Source organism: Panulirus ornatus, chromosome 7 (assembly GCF_036320965.1).
Source record: "Panulirus ornatus isolate Po-2019 chromosome 7, ASM3632096v1, whole genome shotgun sequence".
In the NCBI taxonomy this organism is placed as follows: Eukaryota; Metazoa; Arthropoda; class Malacostraca; order Decapoda; family Palinuridae; genus Panulirus; species Panulirus ornatus.
Window position 1 is genome coordinate 28,548,662 of NC_092230.1, and position 19,350 is coordinate 28,568,011.

The 19,350-nt window shown below is 40.0% G+C and overlaps 1 protein-coding gene across 1 annotated transcript in view; it reads left to right on the forward strand.

Annotated features, from left to right (window-relative positions):
- LOC139749474 (thioredoxin-related transmembrane protein 1-like) overlaps positions 1-19,350 on the forward strand; it is a 51,596-nt gene that overhangs the window by 4,750 nt on the left and 27,496 nt on the right. The window contains exon 3 of the mRNA XM_071663380.1: positions 2,700-2,856. Within this exon, the coding sequence (XP_071519481.1) occupies positions 2,700-2,856 (157 nt within the window). The remainder of the gene's footprint in view (positions 1-2,699; positions 2,857-19,350) is intronic.

A 19,350-nucleotide genomic window follows, 5' to 3' on the forward strand; every position in this document is an offset into this window, starting at 1 on the left:
GGAACCAATAACTCTTCTACCCTGTACTGCTCTCTCCCTTATCTCTCCTTCCATATAACCACACTTACCCAAGATAGCTCTCAGATACTTGAATTCCCTCTCTTCTTCCAGTCTTTTTTCCCCTCATATCCACTACACAATTTAGTATGCTTTCTTCATTCATTCTATATGGCTTTACAAAATCTATACTTTCACTCCATTTCCTTTCAAACACCATTACTTTACTTTTACTTGCATTTACCTTCAAATTTCTCCACTTACACACATCATAAAACACACTTACAGGCTTTTGCAACTCCTCTACATTCTCTGCAAACAACACAGTATCATCTACAAACAGGCTTGCCACTAGCCACCATATCTCACTACCACATTCCATTTTTGCACCCCTTTTCCCCAGTTTTGCTTTCATCACTCTTATCACTTCATCCATAAAAAAAAAAAAAAAAAAAAATATATATATATATATATATATATATATATATATTTATTATTTTTTTTTTATTATACCTTGTCGCTGTCTCCCGCGTTTGCGAGGTAGCGCAAGGAAACAGACGAAAGAAATGGCCCCCCCCCCCCATACACATGTATATACATACGTCCACACACGCAAATATACATACCTACACAGCTTTCCATGGTTTACCCCAGACGCTTCACATGCCTTGATTCAATCCACTGACAGCACGTCAACCCCGGTATACCACATCGCTCCAATTCACTCTATTCCTTGCCCTCCTTTCACCCTCCTGCATGTTCAGGCCCCGATCACACAAAATCTTTTTCACTCCATCTTTCCACCTCCAATTTGGTCTCCCTCTTCTCCTTGTTCCCTCCACCTCCGACACATATATCCTCTTGGTCAATCTTTCCTCACTCATCCTCTCCATGTGCCCAAACCACTTCAAAACACCCTCTTCTGCTCTCTCAACCACGCTCTTTTTATTTCCACACATCTCTCTTACCCTTACGTTACTCACTCGATCAAACCACCTCACACCACACATTGTCCTCAAACATCTCATTTCCAGCACATCCATCCTCCTGCGCACAACTCTATCCATAGCCCACGCCTCGCAACCATACAACATTGTTGGAACCACTATTCCTTCAAACATACCCATTTTTGCTTTTCGAGATAATGTTCTCGACTTCCACACATTCTTCAAGGCCCCCAGGATTTTCGCCCCCTCCCCCACCCTATGATCCACTTCCGCTTCCATGGTTCCATCCGCTGCCAGATCCACTCCCAGATATCTAAAACACTTCACTTCCTCCAGTTTTTCTCCATTCAAACTCACCTCCCAATTGACTTGACCCTCAACCCTACTGTACCTAATAACCTTGCTCTTATTCACATTTACTCTTAACTTTCTTCTTCCACATACTTTTCCAAACTCAGTCACCAGCTTCTGCAGTTTCTCACATGAATCAGCCACCAGCGCTGTATCATCAGCGAACAACAACTGACTCACTTCCCAAGCTCTCTCATCCCCAACAGACTTCATACTTGCCCCTCTTTCCAAAACTCTTGCATTTACCTCCCTAACAACCCCATCCATAAACAAATTAAAAAACCATGGAGACATCACACACCCCTGCCACAAACCTACATTCACTGAGAACCAATCACTTTCCTCTCTTCCTACACGTACACATGCCTTACATCCTCGATAAAAACTTTTCACTGCTTCTAACAACTTTCCTCCCACACCATATATTCTTAATACTTTCCACAGAGCATCTCTATCAACTCTATCATATGCCTTCTCCAGATCCATAAATGCTACATACAAATCCATGGATTTGTATATATATATATATGTGTGTGTGTGTGTGTGTATATAGAATACTTCACACGTATTCCCTGCGTGTTGTAGAAGGCGACTTAAAGGGGAGGGAGTGGGGGGCTGGAAATCCTCCCCTCTCATTATTTTTTTTTTTTTTTTAATTTTCCAAAAGAACGAACAGAGAATTGGGCCAGGTGAGGGTATTCCCTCAAAGGCCCAGTTCTCTGTTCTTAACGCTACCTCGCCAATGCGGGAAATAGCGAATAGTTTGAAAGAAAGAAAAGAAGAAGTCAGTCTTTGCATTGTGTATTAATTTTTGTGATCATTAGTTTTGTTCAGCCATGTTAGGTTTAGACAAGACTTTTTGAGGTCAGCATTTTGAAGTTTAGGTTTGAAGATGGCACCTTCTCACACACCTTGTTTCAACCTCCATATGCATGTCCTGAACTAGAATATTAGGATGGTGAAATGTGATGACTTTTGTGATGTTCTCAGCCAACATTTAAAACTGAAATTGTCAATTCTTTGTTCATGGTTCGGGCTCATTTTTCTTTTCCTTTTAAGCATGTATGCTACTCCTTGCATTTGTAGTGACAGATTACTTAGCCTTTTAAAATCCTCCACTGGCCCCTTCCCATGTTCATTCTTTTGGAAATCAGGACTGGAGGGGGAAGGATTTCCAGAACCTCACTCTCACCCATTTTAGTCACCAGTGACATGAAGGACATACTTGGGCAGTATCTTTTCTATCCTCAGGGATAGGCTTATGTATTTGCTTATTTCAAATGGGATAGTCTTTGCCTTCACTAATTTTCCAGTCTGTAGAAATACTATTGGAAAGTATGATAAGCTTGATTGTATGACTTTTATGTTGAATGATTAAAACATAAGGGCTGTAATCATCCGCAGTGTCAAGGATGGAGTATTCCGACAGTACCGGGGTTCACGTGACAAGAATGAGTTCATGAACTTTGTTGAGGAGCGTCGTTGGCAAGAAGTTGAAGAAGTTCCAGCTTGGAAATCTCCTGCCTCACTGCAAATGTCTGTTGTTTCCCAGTTCTTTAAGGTGTGTTAATTTTTCATGTTAACAGAAGTAGTACTCTTTAACTTGGTAACAAATATGATGGAAAGAATAGTAGACCAGTTGGTCACCCATGGAAGCACCTCTGTGGGAAGGATGAAAGGATTGCTATCTCTCCCTTTGATACTCATTTTCCGCAGCCACTTAATATAGTAGAACCAATAAAGGTTCTGTCGTCACACATTGTTAGATTCCACTCTGACCTTCATAAATTCTTTATACAGAGTTGCTTGTGTAGCACTAGGAACAGATACAAACGAATACAAAGTATGTAATTCAAACAGGAACAGTCCTTTGAGGCTGTTTGTGATAGTGGAATAGATGTGAAAATCATAGATCAGTGTGTTAAGAGTAGAAATATGTGCATATTAAAAGGAGTAAAGAGTATAAATTTTTCATGTAGGTAAGGAGGTGCAAATAATATCATTCATAGATGTAAAGCAAAGTATTTATCAAGTCTATTCTTAAACATATATATAGCACTACTTTCATCCACTCGAATTGGTAAATCATTTCTTATGTTAACAATCCTGTTGAAGAAAAAGTGTTTTGCCTCATTTTAGGTGAAATGTTTGCTCACAAGTTTGTAACCATTACTGCGAGTGAAATCAGATGAATGTATCCCCATGTAAGTTGTTAGATCAAGATGATATAAGTCTTTGATGATTTTGAATGCCTGTATCAGATAACCCCTTAACCTTCTCTCTTCTAAACTAGATAGCAATAAGTTGTTTAGTCAGCTCTCAGAGGATTTATTTTTCAGTCCAAGAATCATCTTAGTTGCTTGTCTTAGTACTTTTTCCATTCTGTCCATATCTTTCCTAAAGTAGAGTAACCAAAACTAAACATAATATTCGAGATGGTGTTGCACATGCGACACGTAAAGAGTAAGGATTATATTCCAGGACTTAAATTTGATAGCCCTACCTATAAATCCAAGAATTTTGTTTGCCATTTTAACAGCTTCTTTGCACTGTTTACTTGGCTTTAGATCACCAGAGATTATTACACAGAAGTCATACTGTAGCTTTCCTTTTCGTTTTTACTACTGACTTGTAAAAAGTTTGTACTTACCAATATTAAAATTCATTTGCCACCTGTGAGTCCAGTCCATCAGTTTTTCTTTGTCTGTTTGAAGCTGTGAATACTCAATTTCCATCATAGATTTATTTCTCATCTTAGTATTGTCTGCAAATTTTGATGCCTTGCAGTGCATCCCATTATCAGTATCATTATTATATATGGGAAAAAGAACCAGTCCCAAGACTGATGCCTGGCATGCACAACTCTTTATATTTAACTTCTCATTCTTGACTGTTAATCACAACTCTTTGTTTAAGGCCATTTAACCAATTTCGTATCCACTGAAGTACAGCCCCATCTAATGGTGTGACTTGATTTTAGTTAGTAACCTTTGATATGGAACTTTATTGCATGCTTTTGGAAAAATCTAGATAGATGACATCAGCTCCTTTACTTTCATCATACACATTGATTATATTATCAAAGGAATCAAATGGATTCGTCAGACATCAACGATCATATCACAGACCATGCTGAGTAATGTTTGAGTGGTGATCTTCAAAAAATTTTTCTACAATCCTGAATGATGCTCATAAGTTTACTAACTGCAGACATTAAGCTAATTGGGCTACAAAATCCGGACAGTGAATTACTACTTTCCATCCCTTTGGAACTTTCATGGCAAGTGGCTTGTTGAATAGAATAGTCAAGTGTGTAACTATCTCATTTTTACCTCTTTCAGTGTTCATTGTCCTAGTGTGCTCACATCCATTCTCTTGCTGTCATAATATTAAGTAATCTAGTACGTGAGACCTTGTGTACCCAAACTGATTGGTGTTTAGGGTGGTCAAGATATTTGAATTTTATGAATGTAAATGAAGAATACTGTAGTTGATGTGACATCTCTTTAGCTGTCATGTATAATGCAAAGAATCCAGATCTTCACATCCACAGCCTAGCCCCACAAGCTATTTCATGATTTACCCTTTATTATTTTATTTTTATGTATTTTGCTTTGTCGCTGTCTCCCGCGTTTGCGAGGTAGCGCAAGGAAACAGACGAAAGAAATGGCCCAACCCACCCCCATACACATGTATATACACACACGTCCACACACGCAAATATACATACCTATAAATCTCAGTGTACACATATATATACACACACAGACACACACATACATACCCATGCACACAATTCACACTGTCTGCCTTTATTCATTCCCATCGCCACCTCGCCACACATGGAATACCATCCCCTTCCCCCCTCATGTGTGCGGGGTAGCGCTAGGAAAAGACAACAAAGGTCTCATTCGTTCACACTCAGTCTCTAGCTGTCATGCAATAATGCCCGAAACCACAGCTCCCTTTCCACATCCAGGCCCCACACAGCTTTCCATGGTTTACCCCAGACGCTTCACATGCCCTGATTCAATCCACTGACAGCACGTCAACCCCGGTATACCACATCGATCCAATTCACTCTATTCCTTGCCCTCCTTTCACCCTCCTGCATGTTCAGGCCCCGATCACTCAAAATCTTTTTCACTCCATCTTTCCACCTCCAATTTGGTCTCCCACTTCTCCTCGTTCCCTCCACCTCCGACACATATATCCTCTTGGTCAATCTTTCCTCACTCATTCTCTCCATGTGCCCAAACCACTTCAAAACACCCTCTTCTGCTCTCTCAACCACGCTCTTTTTATTTCCTCACATCTCTCTTACCCTTACATTACTTACTCGATCAAACCACCTCACACCACACATTGTCCTCAAACATCTCATTTCCAGCACATCCACCCTCCTGTGCACAACTCTATCCATAGCCCACGCCTCGCAACCATACAACATTGTTGGAACCACTATTCCTTCAAACATAGCCATTTTTGCTTTTCGAGATAATGTTCTCGACTTCCACACATTCTTCAAGGCCCCCAGGATTTTCGCCCCCTCCCCCACCCTATGATCCACTTCCGCTTCCATGGTTCCATCCGCTGCCAGATCCACTCCCAGATATCTAAAACACTTCACTTCCTCCAGTTTTTCTCCATTCAAACTCACCTCCCAATTGACTTGACCCTCAACCCTACTGTACCTAATAACCTTGCTCTTATTCACATTTACATACTTTTCCAAACTCAGTCACCAGCTTCTGCAGTTTCTCACATGAATCAGCCACCAGCGCTGTATCATCAGCGAACAACAACTGACTCACTTCCCAAGCTCTCTCATCCCCAACAGACTTCATACTTGCCCCTCTTTCCAAAACTCTTGCATTTACCTCCCTAACAACCCCATCCATAAACAAATTAAACAACCATGGAGACATCACACACCCCTGCCGCAAACCTACATTCACTGAGAACCAATCACTTTCCTCTCTTCCTACACGTACACATGCCTTACATCCTCGATAAAAACTTTTCACTGCTTCTAACAACTTTCCTCCCACACCATATATTCTTAATACTTTCCACAGAGCATCTCTATCAACTCTATCATATGCCTTCTCCAGATCCATAAATGCTACATACAAATCCATGGATTTGTATATATATATATGTGTGTGTGTGTGTGTGTATATAGAATACTTCACACGTATTCCCTGCGTGTTGTAGAAGGCGACTTAAAGGGGAGGGAGTGGGGGGCTGGAAATCCTCCCCTCTCATTATTTTTTTTTTTTTTTAATTTTCCAAAAGAAGGAACAGAGAATTGGGCCAGGTGAGGGTATTCCCTCAAAGGCCCAGTTCTCTGTTCTTAACGCTACCTCGCCAATGCGGGAAATAGCGAATAGTTTGAAAGAAAGAAAAGAAGAAGTCAGTCTTTGCATTGTGTATTAATTTTTGTGATCATTAGTTTTGTTCAGCCATGTTAGGTTTAGACAAGACTTTTTGAGGTCAGCATTTTGAAGTTTAGGTTTGAAGATGGCACCTTCTCACACACCTTGTTTCAACCTCCATATGCATGTCCTGAACTAAAATATTAGGATGGTGAAATGTGATGACTTTTGTGATGTTCTCAGCCAACATTTAAAACTGAAATTGTCAATTCTTTGTTCATGGTTCGGGCTCATTTTTCTTTTCCTTTTAAGCATGTATGCTACTCCTTGCATTTGTAGTGACAGATTACTTAGCCTTTTAAAATCCTCCACTGGCCCCTTCCCATGTTCATTCTTTTGGAAATCAGGACTGGAGGGGGAAGGATTTCCAGAACCTCACTCTCACCCATTTTAGTCACCAGTGACATGAAGGACATACTTGGGCAGTATCTTTTCTATCCTCAGGGATAGGCTTATGTATTTGCTTATTTCAAATGGGATAGTCTTTGCCTTCACTAATTTTCCAGTCTGTAGAAATACTATTGGAAAGTATGATAAGCTTGATTGTATGACTTTTATGTTGAATGATTAAAACATAAGGGCTGTAATCATCCGCAGTGTCAAGGATGGAGTATTCCGACAGTACCGGGGTTCACGTGACAAGAATGAGTTCATGAACTTTGTTGAGGAGCGTCGTTGGCAAGAAGTTGAAGAAGTTCCAGCTTGGAAATCTCCTGCCTCACTGCAAATGTCTGTTGTTTCCCAGTTCTTTAAGGTGTGTTAATTTTTCATGTTAACAGAAGTAGTACTCTTTAACTTGGTAACAAATATGATGGAAAGAATAGTAGACCAGTTGGTCACCCATAGAAGCACCTCTGTGGGAAGGATGAAAGGATTGCTATCTCTCCCTTTGATACTCATTTTCCGCAGCCACTTAATATAGTAGAACCAATAAAGGTTCTGTCGTCACACATTGTTAGATTCCACTCTGACCTTCATAAATTCTTTATACAGAGTTGCTTGTGTAGCACTAGGAACAGATACAAACGAATACAAAGTATGTAATTCAAACAGGAACAGTCCTTTGAGGCTGTTTGTGATAGTGGAATAGATGTGAAAATCATAGATCAGTGTGTTAAGAGTAGAAATATGTGCATATTTAAAGGAGTAAAGAGTATAAATTTTTCATGTAGGTAAGGAGGTGCAAATAATATCATTCATAGATGTAAAGCAAAGTATTTATCAAGTCTATTCTTAAACATATATATAGCACTACTTTCATCCACTCGAATTGGTAAATCATTTCTTATGTTAACAATCCTGTTGAAGAAAAAGTGTTTTGCCTCATTTTAGGTGAAATGTTTGCTCACAAGTTTGTAACCATTACTGCGAGTGAAATCAGATGAATGTATCCCCATGTAAGTTGTTAGATCAAGATGATATAAGTCTTTGATGATTTTGAATGCCTGTATCAGATAACCCCTTAACCTTCTCTCTTCTAAACTAGATAGCAATAAGTTGTTTAGTCAGCTCTCAGAGGATTTATTTTTCCGTCCAAGAATCATCTTAGTTGCTTGTCTTAGTACTTTTTCCATTCTGTCCATATCTTTCCTAAAGTAGAGTAACCAAAACTAAACATAATATTCGAGATGGTGTTGCACATGCGACACGTAAAGAGTAAGGATTATATTCCAGGACTTAAATTTGATAGCCCTACCTATAAATCCAAGAATTTTGTTTGCCATTTTAACAGCTTCTTTGCACTGTTTACTTGGCTTTAGATCACCAGAGATTATTACACAGAAGTCATACTGTAGCTTTCCTTTTCGTTTTTACTACTGACTTGTAAAAAGTTTGTACTTACCAATATTAAAATTCATTTGCCACCTGTGAGTCCAGTCCATCAGTTTTTCTTTGTCTGTTTGAAGCTGTGAATACTCAATTTCCATCATAGATTTATTTCTCATCTTAGTATTGTCTGCAAATTTTGATGCCTTGCAGTGCATCCCATTATCAGTATCATTATTATATATGGGAAAAAGAACCAGTCCCAAGACTGATGCCTGGCATGCACAACTCTTTATATTTAACTTCTCATTCTTGACTGTTAATCACAACTCTTTGTTTAAGGCCATTTAACCAATTTCCTATCCACTGAAGTACAGCCCCATCTAATGGTGTGACTTGATTTTAGTTAGTAACCTTTGATATGGAACTTTATTGCATGCTTTTGGAAAAATCTAGATAGATGACATCAGCTCCTTTACTTTCATCATACACATTGATTATATCATCAAAGGAATCAGATGGATTCGTCAGACATCAACGATCATATCACAGACCATGCTGAGTAATGTTTGAGTGGTGATCTTCAAAAAATTTTTCTACAATCCTGAATGATGCTCATAAGTTTACTAACTGCAGACATTAAGCTAATTGGGCTACAAAATCCGGACAGTGAATTACTACTTTCCATCCCTTTGGAACTTTCATGGCAAGTGGCTTGTTGAATAGAATAGTCAAGTGTGTAACTATCTCATTTTTACCTCTTTCAGTGTTCATTGTCCTAGTGTGCTCACATCCATTCTCTTGCTGTCATAATATTAAGTAATCTAGTACATGAGACCTTGTGTACCCAAACTGATTGGTGTTTAGGGTGGTCAAGATATTTGAATTTTATGAATGTAAATGAAGAATACTGTAGTTGATGTGACATCTCTTTAGCTGTCATGTATAATGCAAAGAATCCAGATCTTCACATCCACAGCCTAGCCCCACAAGCTATTTCATGATTTACCCTTTATTATTTTATTTTTATGTATTTTGCTTTGTCGCTGTCTCCCGCGTTTGCGAGGTAGCGCAAGGAAACAGACGAAAGAAATGGCCCAACCCACCCCCATACACATGTATATACACACACGTCCACACACGCAAATATACATACCTATACATCTCAGTGTACACATATATATACACACACAGACACACACATACATACCCATGCACACAATTCACACTGTCTGCCTTTATTCATTCCCATCGCCACCTCGCCACACATGGAATACCATCCCCTTCCCCCCTCATGTGTGCGGGGTAGCGCTAGGAAAAGACAACAAAGGCCTCATTCGTTCACACTCAGTCTCTAGCTGTCATGCAATAATGCCCGAAACCACAGCTCCCTTTCCACATCCAGGCCCCACACAGCTTTCCATGGTTTACCCCAGACGCTTCACATGCCCTGATTCAATCCACTGACAGCACGTCAACCCCGGTATACCACATTGATCCAATTCACTCTATTCCTTGCCCGCCTTTCACCCTCCTGCATGTTCAGGCCCCGATCACTCAAAATCTTTTTCATTCCATCTTTCCACCTCCAATTTGGTCTCCCACTTCTCCTCGTTCCCTCCACCTCCGACACATATATCCTCTTGGTCAATCTTTCCTCACTCATTCTCTCCATGTGCCCAAACCATTTCAAAACACCCTCTTCTGCTCTCTCAACCACGCTCTTTTTATTTCCTCACATCTCTCTTACCCTTACATTACTTACTCGATCAAACCACCTCACACCACACATTGTCCTCAAACATCTCATTTCCAGCACATCCACCCTCCTGCACACAACTCTATCCATAGCCCACGCCTCGCAACCATACAACATTGTTGGAACCACTATTCCTTCAAACATAGCCATTTTTGCTTTCCGAGATAATGTTCTCGACTTCCACACATTCTTCAAGGCTCCCAGGATTTTCGCCCCCTCCCCCACCCTATGATTCACTTCCGCTTCCATGGTTCCATCCGCTGCCAGATCCACTCCCAGATATCTAAAACACTTTACTTCCTCCAGTTTTTCTCCATTCAAACTTACCTCCCAATTGACTTGACCCTCAATCCTACTGTACCTAATAACCATGCTGTTATTCACATTTACTCTTAACTTTCTTCTTTCATACACTTTACCAAACTCAGTCACCAGCTTCTGCAGTTTCTCACATGAATCAGCCACCAGCGCTATATCATCAGCGAACAACAACTGACTCACTTCCCAAGCTCTCTCATCCACAACAGACTTCATACTTGCCCCTCTTTCCAAAACTCTTGCATTCACCTCCCTAACAACCCCATCCATAAACAAATTAAACAACCATGGAGACATCACACACCCCTGCCACAAACCTACATTCACTGAGAACCAATCACTTTCCTCTCTTCCTACACGTACACATGCCTTACATCCTCGATAAAAACTTTTCACTGCTTCTAACAACTTGCCACCCACACCATATATTCTTAATACCTTCCACAGAGCATCTCTATCAACTCTCTCATATGCCTTCTCCAGATCCATAAATGCTACATACAAATCCATTTGCTTTTCTAAGTATTTCTCACATACATTCTTCAAAGCAAACACCTGATCCACACATCCTCTACCACTTCTGACACCACACTGCTCTTCCCCAATCTGATGCTCTGTACATGCCTTCACCCTCTCAATCAATACCCTCCCATATAATTTACCAGGAATACTCAACAAACTTATACCTCTGTAATTTGAGCACTCACTCTTATCCCCTTTGCCTTTGTACAATGGCACTATGCACGCATTCCGCCAATCCTCAGGCACCTCACCATGAGTCATACATACATTAAATAACCTTACCAACCAGTCAACAATACAGTCACCCCCTTTTTTAATAAATTCCACTGCAATACCATCCAAACCTGCTGCCTTGCCGGCTTTCATCTTCCGCAAAACTTTTACTACCTCTTCTCTGTTTACCAAATCATTTTCCCCAACCCTCTCACTTTGCACACCACCTCGACCAAGACACCCTATATCTGCCACTCTATCATCAAACACATTCAACAAACCTTCAAAATACTCACTCCATCTCCTCACATCACCACTACTTGTTATCACCTCCCCATTTGCGCCCTTCACTGAAGTTCCCATTTGCTCCCTTGTCTTACGCGCTTTATTTACCTCCTTCCAGAACATCTTTTTATTCTCCCTAAAATTTAATGATACTCTCTCACCCCAACTCTCATTTGCCCTCTTTTTCACCTCTTGCACCTTTCTCTTGACCTCCTGTCTCTTTCTTTTATACATCTCCCACTCAATTGCATTTTTTCCCTGCAAAAATCGTCCAAATGCCTCTCTCTTCTTTTTCACTAATAATCTTACTTCTTCATCCCACCACTCGCTACCCTTTCTAATCAACCCACCTCCCACGCTTCTCATGCCACAAGCATCTTTTACGCAATCCATCACGGATTCCCTAAATACATCCCATTCCTCCCCCACTCCCCTTACTTCCATTGTTCTCACTTTTTTCCATTCTGTACTCAGTCTCTCCTGGTACTTCCTCACACAAGTCTCCTTCCCAAGCTCACTTACTCTCACCACCTTCTTCACCCCAACATTCACTCTTCTTTTCTGAAAACCCATACAAATCTTCACCGTAGCCTCCACAAGATAATGATCAGACATCCCTCCAGTTGCACCTCTCAGCACATTAACATCCAAAAGTCTCTCTTTCACGTGTCTGTCAATTAACACGTAATCCAATAACGCTCTCTGGCCATCTCTCCTACTTACATACGTATACTTATGTATATCTCGCTTTTTAAACCAGGTATTCCCAATCACCAGTCCTTTTTCAGCACATAAATCTACAAGCTCTTCACCATTTCCATTTACAACACTGAACACCCCATGTATACCAATTATTCCCTCAACTGCCACATTACTCACCTTTGCATTCAAGTCACCCATCACTATAACCCGGTTGCGTGTATCAAAACCACTAACACTCTCATTCAGCTGCTCCCAAAACACTTGCCTCTCATGATCTTTCTTCTCATGCCCAGGTGCATATTCACCAATAATCACCCATCTCTCTCCATCAACTTTCAGTTTTACCCATATTAATTGAGAATTTACTTTCTTACATTCTATCTCATACTCCCACAACTCCTGTTTCAGGAGTAGTGCTAGTCCTTCCCTTGCTCTTGTCCTCTCACTAACCCCTGACTTTACTCCCAAGACATTCCCAAACCACTCTTCCCCTTTACCCTTGAGCTTCGTTTCACTCAGAGCCAAAACATCCAGGTTCCTTTCCTCGAACATACTACCTATCTCTCCTTTTTTCACATCTTGGTTACATCCACACACATTTAGACACCCCAACCTGAGTCTACGAGGAGGATGAGCACTCCCCGTGTGACTCCTGTTTTCCATTTTTTAGAAAGTTAAAAAATACAAGGAGGGGAGGATTTCTGGCCCCCCGCTCCCGTCCCCTCTAGTCGCCTTTTACGACACGTGAGGAATGCGTGGGAAGTATTCTTTCACCCCTATCCCCAGGGATAATATATATATACATACACATATTAATTGAGAATTTACTTTCTTACATTCTATCACATACTCCCACAACTCCTGTTTCAGGAGTACTGCTACTCCTTCCCTTGCTCTTGTCCTCTCACTAACCCCTGACTTTACTCCCAAGACATTTTTTTTTTTTTTCTCCAAAAGAAGGAACAGAGTGGGGCTAGGTGAGGATATTCCACAAAGGCCCAGTCCTCTGTTCCTAACGCTACCTCGCTAATGCGGGAAATGGCGAATAGTTTAAAAGAAAAAGAAAGAAAACATACACACACACACACACATACACACATATACACACACACACACATATACATATATACATATGAAAATTGTAAGAAATAATTTAGAAAACTGAAACTTCTATCTTGAAATGAAATTAGAAAAAAAAATGAATGTCACATTATGGTTCAACCTCTGGCTATGGAAAAGGGAAATGTATAATTTATTTACACAAATGTCAATAGTAGTTTTCATCAATTTAACCACTGTATCATACTGCCTGGTCCACTTCTCTTATCATGAAACTGGAATATTGGCTTATGATGTTTCTCAATTGTCTTCATTACAAAAAGTACAGCCATATCTTGGATACATGAGGGTAGGTAGTTGGTCATCCGCCATAATAAAGCCTTGACAGACCAAAAGTTTATCTAGACCTCAACTTTTCCAGTACATTCATGAAAAACTCCTTTTTGCTTTCTATCTCTATCACTTTGAAAAATGCTCCCTTTGTTCACATTTCAATGAAAGAATAAGCTTCAATGTCTAAGCTACTAAGCTTACTTACCCCTTTAAAAAAGTTCTGGGGAAGTCTGTCTCGATACACTGCGGATCACTCTACCACCTGGCGAGGTTTGTGTTGCAATGGTTCTTAATTCACAAAAGTAGTAGCATCACTGGTGGGCGGAAGAACATTCTCATCATCTGCCCCGATGATGAGGTGCGGTGAGTCAGCTGAGATGATGGTGCCCTTAGGCAGCGACACTGTGGATGAGGCAGTTGATGATGCTGTCCCTGCAGAGCTTGCCACCAATCTTCACAATAAGCTACCGTAGCTTAGATTTACCCTTACCACTTTTTATACTGTGGTTGAGCCCATGAACAACACAGTGCTCCTTGTATACCACAATGATCCGATTCATTCTCGCTTGTGCATATCTCAAACCCTACATTACTGATGTTGTTAATCATTATCTCCATTATTTTTGAGTTTTAGTACTGTTTGAAGCAATCAGTTGGTCATTTATAACAAATGTTTATTTTGAAGAGTTGGGTATCTTATTCATGCTTGTGTGAAGCAGGGATGGAATTGGGCTCCCATGAGTGTCATCTGTATTTATGAGATTTAGGCTAGTTCTTTTGGTGTTCGCCTGAGTAAAATTAGGATGTGAAAATTTATCCTGTGGAAGGACTGGTGTTTATGGAGATTTTAGTGGCGAAAATGAAAAGTTATATTCCTTTTTATTGCTGAAGCTAAATTAGTAGTGACAGACTTTCTTGATGGCTAGGTTAATCTCTGACATAACTTTAGTCCCTATCATGACTTTCATGAAGTTTTTGCTGCCCAGTGGCTCTGAACCCCATTGGGGCCAGTTTCTGAATGTAAAATGCATTGGTTATCTAGGTATGAATGAATTCCTGAGATAAGAATGGAAGTAACTTAATCCCCTGATTTGCATTAAGTGTTTATTACAGTTGTATTTTAGTGTCATAGAATGATGATTTGGGGGTTACCAGGCTTAGACCAAAAGCAAAGATGTTACACCTGTTTTAATGGTAATCTCTGCCTTTCATAGGTGTTCATGAAGATCTTTTCATTTCTTATTATGATTGCAGCTGGTAGGTGTTTGACAGGTTGAATGACCTGGTAGGTTAAGCATGAATTATGGTGAAGCAGATGAATTGCTTGTACAGGATGAGAGAGAGATTTTTTTCATGCCTGTTCGGCATTACCTAAGGACCCCTTTCTGAAAGGGTCCTGGTGTTACTTAGGGCTACCTTACCAGGGGCTGCTACAGCTCAAGGCTGCATTGCACTCAGTAGCAGAGATAATGTGGACTCCTTTAAAGCAAGAAAAGATGACTTTTCATTGGTGGTGTAACCTTAACCTTTGGAAATTTACTGTTATAATGTCATAATGGATGTGCTGGAAATGAGATGTTTGAGGATAATGTGTGGTGTGAGGTGGTTTGATCGAGTAAGTAATGTAAGGGTAAGAGAGATGTGTGGAAATAAAAAGAGCATGGTTGAGAGAGCAGAAGAGGATGTTTTGAAATGGTTTGGGCACATGGAGAGAATGAGTGAGGAAAGATTGACCAAGAGGATATATGTGTCGGAGGTGGAGGGAACGAGGAGAAGTGGGAGAGCAAATTGGAGGTGGAAAGCTGGAGTGAAAAAGATTTTGAGTGATCGGGGCCTGAACATGCAGGAGGGTGAAAGGCGGGCAAGGAATAGAGTGAATTGGATCGATGGGGTATACCGGGGTTGACGTGCTGTCAGTGGATTCAATCAGGGCATGTGAAGTGTCTGGGGTAAACCATGGAAAATTGTGTGGGCCCTGGATGTGGAAAGGGAGCTGTGGTTTCGGGCATTACTGCATGACAGCTAGAGACTGAGTGTGAACGAATGGGGCCTTTGTTGTCTTTTCCTAGCGCTACCTCGCACACATGAGGGGGGAGGGGGATGGTATTCCATGGGTGGCGAGGTGGCGATGGGAATGAATAAAGGCAGACAGTGTGAATTGTGTGCATGGGTATATATGTGTGTTTCTGTGTGTGTATATATATGTGTACATTGAGATGTATAGGTATGTATATTTGCGTGTGTGGACATGTATGTATATACATGTGTATGGGGGTGGGTTGGGCCATTTCTTTCGTCTGTTTCCTTGTGCTCCCTCACAAACGCGGGAGACAGCGACAAAGCAAAATATATATAAGATAAAAATAAAAATGTCAATCCTATAGCCAATTAAACTACCCAACTTACCCTTCCTCTATTGCTTTGCCCTCGCTTCCATTTCAGTATCCACATTCTGTGAAAAACTAAACCTCAACAGAATCATGCAAGAGTCCCACCACACTTTACACAGACCTCACACAACATATCCAAGGTGACTTCAACCAACCACAACCTTTGTCTTTTTACATTACTTGTGACCATAGACTTAACACATATGATTATCATCTCAATATTACCTCAATATGATTATTATCTAACAGGAAATGAGCTTCATGATTCTGTGTGTGAGAAGGACTTCAGAGTAAACACTGTCCCAGATTTATTACTAGAGTCCCTTATTAGGACAGTAGTTAAGGAGACAAACTATCTTTACCAAATATTAGAATAGCTTTCAAGTTTATGGATAAGGAAATTTTTAGCGATCTGCTTCTGTCTTAAATAAGGCCAAAACTAGAATATGCTCACAAGTTTGCTCATTGTGCCAAAAAAAGTATAAAGAGAAGGTCCAAAGGAAGCTAACAAGGATACCAGAATTAAGAGTGCTAGTTGGGAAAAGACTGGAAATTCAAAGTACACCCATTTCAGATGAAATAAAGAGTGAGGGTTCACCTTATCACAACCTTTATGTTTTTAAAACAGATTGATGATACGGACAGTGAACAGTTCAAGAAATGTAGAGATAAAGCAACCAGAGGATCTGTCTATCTATATATCTATATCTCTGATGTCTGTTCCCACTGGGTACTCCCTCAAGGAGGTGGCCTAGGCAAAAGTGTCTCCATAATTTATGAACTTATTTGATGCCTCTTAGCTTTTAGTGCCTCACCCTTAACGGGTTGCTGGCAGAGTGCAACTCTATTGCAGTGTTTCCAGAGACTCAAAACATGAAGTTAAGCAAGAAGCTTGCTAAAAAAAAAGATGTAAAGAAGTATTTTTCATATTATAAGAGTGGTGAATGAATGGAATGAAATGACTTGGGACATGGTTAGTGCTGACAGCTTACAGAGATCTAAGAAGTTGCATGGTAGTGGAGAATGATTTAGAGATGGGGCTTCACAAATGTAAACTTTCTCTTCAGTACAAATGATTAATTATGCACATGCCTCTAGTTGCTATACTTGGCCTTTGAGATGTTTCAGACTTACGACAATTTAGATTCAAGACATGTTGTTTTGACTTTAAAACACTTAGCTTTGAGTAAGGACAATTTAAAAAAAGAAATCCTTTATATTTTTGATTTCAAAAAAGTATTTCCTTTTGATAATGAATTATATTTTCGTAATTTTAGATATTCATGTTTTCAAGATGTCACAGCAAACTACCATTCAATTTGTATCTCACCAGCCGGCAAAATGTATTAATTTTTGTTCACTATTACCACATTATATACTGCATTCACAAAAGGTATAGGCACTTCAGTATATGGTGGATAGAAGGTTAAAGATATTCTTGGGACGTTAAATGAGGTGTTTAGGAAGATTGAATCTGGAAAGAAGCCCCTGTTTTAGCCAAGCATTTGGGTCTTGGTCATGCTATCTTCCATGCATATTTATGGTGTATTAGATAATTTCTCATCATTATGATTTTTGGTAAGTCCATTAAGGGTCTTGGAGCACTGAAGAATGTGTGGAAAGACAGAACATTATCTTAGAGAGCAAAAATAGGTATGTTGAAGGTATAGTAGTCCCAACAGTATTATATGGATACGAGGCATGGGCTCATAGATAAGGCTGTGCGGAGGAAGGTAGTTTTGTTAGAAATTAAATGTTTAAGGACAATTTGTGATGTGAGGTGGTTCTCAAGTAAGTAATGAAAGGCTAAGAGAGATGTATGGTAATAGAAATAGTGTAATTATTGAAAGAGCTGAAAAGGGTGTGCTTGAATGGTTTAAACATATGGAGAGAAGGGTAGAGGAAAGGTTGACAGAGAGGATATATGCATCAGAAGTTGAGAGAAAAAGGAGAACGGGGAGACCAAATTAGAAGGATGGAGTGGACAGAGTTTTGAGCGGGAGGGACCTGAACATGCAGGAAGGTGAAAGGGATAGAGTGAATTGGAACGATGTGTTGTACTGGATCGACATGCTGTCAGTGATCTGAACCAGAGCATGTGCAGCATTTAGGGTAAATCATGGAAGTATCTGTGGGGGTGGCTGTTGATAGGGAGCTATTGTTTCAATGGATTGCACATGACAGCTAGAGAATGAATTTGAGCAGGTATAGCCTCTCTTTGTCTGTTCATGGTGCTAGCACACAAACATAGGAATCCGTGATCATTTATGAGAAAAAAGAAACGCTATATATCATCTCTCTTTCATGTGATTTGGAAACAGTTGTTTCAGATAATTTAGTGGTTTTTGTCGATAACCATAGTTTCTGTCTTTCTCTTTCCCTGTAATCCTCAGAAAGACAAGAAAGTCGGATATCAAAACAGCATTAAGCAAGGTATCAGTAAATATTGTTGAAGTTACATCATGACTGAGTGTGGAATTGTGTATGGGCTTTAAGTTGCTTCAGGTTCTTTATGGAGATAGGTGATTATTAGTTTGTGAATTAGGTAAGAACCAACAGGATTATGGAAAAGAAATACATAAGAATCACAATTTACTGTATCATTTATACTTTCTTGTCCCTGGGGATAGGGGAGAAAAAATACTTCCCATGTTTTCCCTGTGTGTTGTAGAAGGTGATTAAAAGGGGAGGGATTGGGGTTTAGAAATCTTCCTCTCCTGTTTGTGATTTTCCAAAAGAAGGAACGGAGAGGTGGGCCAAGTGAGGATATACCCTCTAAGGCTCTTTCCTCTGTTCTTAACGCTATATGGAAAAGAATTATACTTTCTGTTTTCTCCACAATTTTTTAATTCCTAAATGATTATTAGTTTGCACATTTGGTAATAACCCACTGAAGAGAACTGTATACAAATAATATGTGAAAAATACAGTTCATTCACAAAGTGTAAGTTTAATGTTTTGAACTGGAGGTGATTGCTAGTGTCCCATTGCTAGATAGGACTTTCACATTAATCACCCATTTCCCTCTGCATTTTTCTGAATACATCTCAATGTACACATATATATACACACACAGACACATACATATATACCCATGCACACAATTCACACTGTCTGCCTTTATTCATTCCCATCGCCATCTCGCCACACATGGAATACCATCCCCCTCCCCCCTCATGTGTGCGAGGTAGCGCTAGGAAAAGACAACAAAGGCCCCATTCGTTCACACTCAGTCTCTAGCTGTCATGCAATAATGCTCGAAACCACAG